Source organism: Coregonus lavaretus (genome assembly GCF_964263955.1).
Source record: "Coregonus lavaretus genome assembly, contig: HAP1_SCAFFOLD_5869, whole genome shotgun sequence".
Classification (NCBI taxonomy): domain Eukaryota; kingdom Metazoa; phylum Chordata; class Actinopteri; order Salmoniformes; family Salmonidae; genus Coregonus; species Coregonus lavaretus.
In genome coordinates this window covers 30,001-36,735 of record NW_028163590.1, presented here as the reverse complement: position 1 = coordinate 36,735, position 6,735 = coordinate 30,001, and the positions used below count along the sequence as shown (strand labels likewise).

Below are 6,735 nucleotides of genomic sequence, written 5' to 3'. Positions count from 1 at the left end.
TTATATTTCATAGTTTTGATGTCTTTAAAAATAAAGAAATATCCTTGAATGAGTAGGTGTGTCCAAACTTTTGACTGGTACTGTACCTCTCTATGTCTCTCTATGTCTCTCTATGTCTCTCTATGTCTCTCTATGTGTCTCTATGTCTCTCTATGTCTCTCTATGTCTCTCTATGTGTCTCTATGTACCTCTCTATGTACCTCTCTATGTGTCTCCGTGTGTGTGTGTGTATTTATACTGGGTGTGTGTATGTGTGTGCGTGTGTCTCTGTGCATGTCTCTCTGTTTCTTTGTCTCTGTGTCTCTGTGCGTGTCTCTGTGTGTCTCTGTGTGTGTCTCTCTGTGTCTCTGTGCGTGTCTCTGTGTGTGTGTCTCTCTGTGTCTCTGTGTGTGTCTCTCTGTGTCTCTGTGTGTGTCTCTCTGTGTCTCTGTGTGTGTCTCTCTGTGTCTCTGTGCGTGTCTCTGTGTCTCTTTGTGTCTCTCTGTGTCTCCGTGTGTGTCTCTATATGTCTCTGTGTCTCTGTGCGTGTCTCTCTGTGTCTCTGTGCGTGTCTCTGCGTATCTCTGTGTGTGTCTCTCTGTGTCTCGTGTGTGTCTCTCTGTGTCTCTGTGCGTGTCTCTGCGTGTCTCTGTGTGTGTCTCTCTGTGTCTCTGTGCGTGTCTCTCTGTGTCTCTGTGTGTGTCTCTCTGTGTCTCTGTGCATGTCTCTCTGTGTCTCTGTGTGTGTCTCTGTGTGTCTCTGTGTGTAGGGCTGATGAGGAGGCATCTGGTCCAGCGGAGACCAACGTGGTGTTACGTTATAATGGAGAGATAACCTGGGACATGCCTGCCATCACTAAGAGCTCCTGTGTTGTGGACGTCTCTTACTTTCCCTTCGACTGGCAGTGGTGTAACCTCACCTTTGGGTCATGGACATACAACGGCAACCAGGTACGCACAGAGGTATACACACACACACACACACACACACGCACACACACACACACACACACACACACACACACACACACACATAAAGAGACATTTACACATGCATATACGCACTATAAATATATATATACACACTACCTGTCAAAGGTTTTAGAACACCTACTCATTCAAGGGTTTTTCTTTATTTTTTACTATTTTTTTACATTGTAGAATAATAGTGAAGACATCAAAACTATGAAATAACACATATGGAATCATGTAGTAACCAAAAAAAGTGTTAAACAAATCAAAATATATTTTATATTTAAGATTCTTCAAATAGCCACCCTTTGCCTTGATGACAGCTTTGCACACTCTTGGCATTCTCTCAACCAGCTTTACCTGGAATGCTTTTCCAACTTTGTTGAAGGAGTTCCCACATATGCTGAGCACTTGTTGGCTGCTTTTCCTTCACTCTGCGGTCCGACTCATCCCAAACCATCTCAATTGGGTTGAGGTCGGGGGATTGTGGAGGCCAGGTCATCTGATGCAGCACTCCATCACTCTCCTTCGTGGTCAAATAGCCCTTACACAGCCTGGAGGTGTGTTGGGTCATTGTCCTGTTGAAAAACAAATGATAGTCCCACTAAGCCCAAACCAGATGGGATGGCGTATCGCTGCAGAATGCTGTGGTAGCCATGCTGGTTAAGTGTGCCTTGAATTCTAAATAAATCACAGACAGTGTCACCAGCAAAGCACCCCCACACCATAACACCTCCTCCTCCATGCTTTACGGTGGGAACTACACATGCGGAGATCATCCGTTCACCCACACCGCGTCTCACAAAGACACGGCGGTTGGAACCGAAAATCACCAATTTAGACTCCAGACCAAAGGACACATATCCACCGGTCTAATGTCCATTGCTCGTGTTTCTTGGCCCAAGCAAGTCTCTTCTTCTTATTGGTGTCCTTTAGTAGTGGTTTCTTTGCAGCAATTCGACCATGAAGGCCTGATTCACACAGTCTCCTCTGAACAGTTGATGTTGAGATGTGTCTGTTACTTGAACTCTGTGAAGCATTTATTTGGGCTGCAATTTCTGAGGCTGGTAACTCTAATGAACGTATCCTCTGCAGCAGAGGTAACTCTGGGTCTTCCATTCCTGTGGCGGTCCTCATGAGAGCGTTTCATCATAGGGCTTGATGGTTTTTGCGACTGCACTTGAAGAAACATTCTTGAAATGTTCTGTATTGACTGACCTTCATGTCTTAAAGTAATGATGGACTGTCATTTCTCTTTGCTTATTTGAGCTGTTCTTGCCATAATATGGACTTGGTCTTTTACCAAATAGGGCTATCTTCTGTATATCCCCCCTACCTTGTCACAACACAACTGATTGGCTCAAACGCATTAAGAAGGAAAGAAATTCCACAAATTAACTTTTAACAAGGCATACCTGTTAATTGAAATGCATTCCAGGTGACTACCTCATGAAGCTTGTTGAGAGAATGCCAAGAGTGTGCAAAGCTGTCATCAAGGCAAAGGGTGGCTATTTGAAGAATCTTAAATATAAAATATATATTTTGATTTGTTTAACACTTTTGGTTACTACATGATTCCATATGTGTTATTTCATAGTTTTGATGTCTTCACTATTATTCTACAATGTAGAAAATAGTAAAAAATAAAGGAAAAACCTTTGAATGAGTAGGTGTTCTAAAAGTTTTGACCGGTAGTGTGTGTATGTGTATATATATGTATATATGTATGTATGTATGTATGTATGTATGTATGTATGTATGTATGTGTATATATATGTACAGTGGGGAGAACAGGTATTTGATACACTGCCTATTTTGCAGGTTTTCCTACTTACAAAGCATGTAGAGGTCTGTAATTTTTATCATAGGTACACTTCAACTGTGAGAGACGGAATCTAAAACAAACATCCAGAAAATCACATTGTATGATTTTTAAGTAATTAATTTGCAATTCATTGCATGACATAAGTATTTGATCACCTACCAACCAGTAAGAATTCCGGCTCTCACAGACCTGTTCGTTTTTCTTTAAGAAGCCCTCCTGTTCTCCACTCATTACCTGTATTAACTGCACCTGTTTGAACTCATTACCTGTATAAAAGACACCTGTCCACACACTCAATCAAACAGATTCCAACCTCTCCACAATGGCCAAGACCAGAGAGCTGTGTAAGGACATCAGGGATAAAATTGTAGACCTGCACAAGGCTGGGTTGGGCTACAGGACAATAGGCAAACAGCTTGGTGAGAAGGCAACAACTGTTGGCGCAATTATTAGAAAATGGAAGAAGTTCAAGATGACGGTGGGTCTTCCAGCATGACAACGATCCGAAACACACAGCCAGGGCAACTAAGGAGTGGCTCCGTAAGAAGCATCTCTAGGTCCTGGAGTGGCCTAGCCAGTCTCCAGATCTGAACCCAATATAAAATCTTTGGAGGGAGCTGAAAGTCCGTATTGCCCAGCGACAGCCCCGAAACCTGAAGGATCTGGAGAAGGTCTGTATGGAGGAGTGGGCCAAAATCCCTGCTGCAGTGTGTGCAAACCTGGTCAAGACCTACAGGAAACGTATGATCTCTGTAATTGCAAACAAAGGTTTCTGTACCAAATATTAAGTTCTGCTTTTCTGATGTATCAAATACTTATGTAATGCAAATTAATTACTTAAAAATCATACAATGTGATTTTCTGGATTTACAGACCTCTACATGCTTTGTAAGTAGGAAAACCTGCAAAATCGGCAGTGTATCAAATACTTGTTCTCCCCACTGTATATACAGTGCCCTCCACTATTATTGGCACCCCTGTTTAAGATGTGGTTGAGGACTTCCAAAAATTCTCCTTTTTTTTTTAAACAACATAGAACCCAAATGCAAAAAAAGAGAAAAATCCAACCTTTTATTTAAGTACATTACTTTGGTGGTAAAAAAAAAATCACACTTTTAGAAAAATAAAAACTTGAAATCATGTGTCCCACAATTATTGGCACCCCTAACAATTCCGCTGAAAATTTTAATTGATTTTTTTAAAAATATATTTTTCTGTAGTTGCTAAAGTTGGTCAGGGTATCTAGGAACTTTTAATTAGTAATTCATGACTTCCTGTTTCCCTGGGGTATAAATATGACGTGACACAGAGGCCTAATTCTCTAACCCATTTGTCAACATGGCAAAGACAAGAGAACACACCATTCAAGTAAGGCAGATTTGTGTCGACCTTCATAAGTCAGGCAATGGCTACAAGAAAATAGCCACTCGCCTTAACTTGCCCGTATCTACAGTCAGAGGAATCATTAAGAAGTTTAAAACAACTGGAACAGTGACAAACAAGGCTGGAAGAGGTCCCAAGTTTATCTTGCCACAACGCACAGTGAGGAGGATGGTAAGAGAAGTAAAAAAAAGTCCTAAGCTCACTGTCACAGAATTGCATCAAAGAGTGGCATCTTGGGGTCACAAAGTCTCCAAAACAACCATCAGACGCTCTCTACATGCCAACAAGCTGTTTGGGAGGCATGCAAGGAAAAAGCCTTTTCTCACTAACACTCACAAACGTAAACGTCTGGAGTTTGCTAAGCGGCACTGGGACTTCAACTGGGATCGTGTGCTTTGGTCAGATGAGACTAAGATTGAGCTTTTTGGCAACAAACACTAAGTGGGTCTGGCGTAAAACAAAAGATGAGTATGCCGAAAAGCACCTCATGCCCACCGTGAAGTGTGGTGGAGGATCTGTGATGCTGTGGGCCTGTTTCTCTTCCAAAGGCCCTGGGAACCTTGTTAGGGTGCATGGCATTATGAACGCTTTGAACTACCAGGACATTTTAAATAAAAACCTGATGGCCTCTGCCAGAAAGCTGAAGATGGGTCGTCATTGGGTCTTTCAGCAGGATAATGATCCAAAACATGTGGCAAAATCTATACAAAAATGGTTCAGCAGTCACAAACTCAAGGTCCTCCCATGGCCATCTCAGTCCCCAGACCTCAACCCAATCGAAAACCTGTGGGGCGAGCTAAAGAGGAGAGTGCATAAGACAGGACCCAGGACACTGGATGATCTAGAAAGATTGTGCAAAGAAGAATGGTCAAAGATCCCTCTCTCTGTGTTCTCCAATCTTGTGAAATGTTATAGGAGGAGATTAAGTGCTGTCTTGTTGGCAAAAGGGGGTTGTACAAAGTATTAACATCAGGGGTGCCAATAATTGTGGGACACATGATTTCAAGTTTTTTTTTCCTAAATGTGTGATTTTTTTTTTTTACACCAAAGTAATGTACTTAAATAAAAGGTTGGATTTTTCTCTTTTTTTGCATTTGGGTTCTATGTTGTTTAAAAAAAAAAGGAGAATTTTTGGAAGTCCTCGACCACATCTTAAACAGGGGTGCCAATAATTGTGGAGGGCACTGTATATATATATATGTATGTATATATGTGTGTGTGTATATATATATAGGTATACATGTATGGTATAATACACACATGTTGCTAAGTTTCTTAAAAACGGAAAGATTGCAGCTGGAACAGAAATTAGCAACACTGGAACAGAAATTAGCAACACTGGAACAGACTTTAGCAGCACTGGAACAGACTTTAGCAACACTGGAAAAGACTTTAGCAACACTGGAACAGACTTTAGCAACACTGGAACAGACTTTAGCAACACTGGAACAGACTTTAGCATTGCTGGAACAGACTTTAGCAACACTGGAGCAGACTTTAGCAATGCTGGAACAGACTTTAGCAACACTGGAGCAGACTTTAGCAATGCTGGAACAGACTTTAGCAACACTGGAGCAGACTTTAGCAATGCTGGAACAGACTTTAGCAACACTGGAGCAGACTTTAGCAACACTGGAACAGACTTTAGCAGGGAAAACCAGCCATTTCGCGGACACCGACGTCTTGCTTCCAGACAAGCTAAACACCTTCTTCACCCACTTTGAGGATAACACAGTGCCACCGACGCGTCCCACTAACAAGGACTGTGGGCTCTCCTTCTCCGTGGCCGACGTGAGTAAGACATTTAAGCGTGTTAACCCTCGCAAGGCTGCCAGCCCAGACGGCATCCCTAGCCGCATCCTCGGAGCATGTGCAGACCAGCTGGCTGGTGTGTTTACGGACATATTCAATCTCTCCCTTTCCCAGTCTGCTGTCCCCACTTGCTTCAAGATGTCCACCATTGTTCCTGTACCCAAGAAAGCAAAGGTAGCTGAATTAAATGACTATCGCCCCGTAGCACTCACTTCTGTTATCATGAAGTGCTTTGAGAGGCTAGTTAAGGATCATATCACCTCCACCTTACCCGACACCATAGACCCACTTCAATTTGCTTACCGCCCCAATAGATCCACAGACGATGCAATCGCCATCGCACTGCACACTGCCCTATCCCATCTGGACAAGAGGAATACCTATGTAAGAATGCTGTTCATTGACTACAGCTTGGCCTTCAACACCATAGTACCCTCCATGCTCATCATTAAGCTCGAGGCCCTGGGTCTTAACCCCGCCCTGTGCAACTGTGTCCTGGACTTCCTGGCGGGCCGCCCCCAGGTGGTGAAGGTAGGAAACAACATCTCCACTTCGCTGATCCTCAACACTGGGGCCCCACAAGGGTGCGTGCTCAGCCCCCTCCTGTACTCCCTGGTCACCCATGACTGTGTGGCCAAGCACGCCTCCAACTCAATCATCAAGTTTTCAGACGACACAACAATAGTAGTCCTGATTACCAACAATGATGAGACAGCCTACAGGGAGGAGGTGAGGGCCCTGGCGGAGTGGTGCCAGGAAAATAAC

The 6,735-nt window shown here is 43.2% G+C and overlaps 1 protein-coding gene across 1 annotated transcript in view; it reads left to right on the top strand.

The window, feature by feature from the left end:
- Positions 1-748: 748 nt before the first annotated feature.
- LOC311117968 (neuronal acetylcholine receptor subunit alpha-9-I-like) overlaps positions 749-6,735 on the top strand; it is a gene marked incomplete at both ends in the record, with an annotated part of 19,088 nt that continues 13,101 nt past the window's right edge. Inside the window, one exon of the mRNA XM_084192852.1 lies at positions 749-929. Coding sequence (XP_084048978.1) covers positions 749-929 — 181 coding nt within the window. The remainder of the gene's footprint in view (positions 930-6,735) is intronic.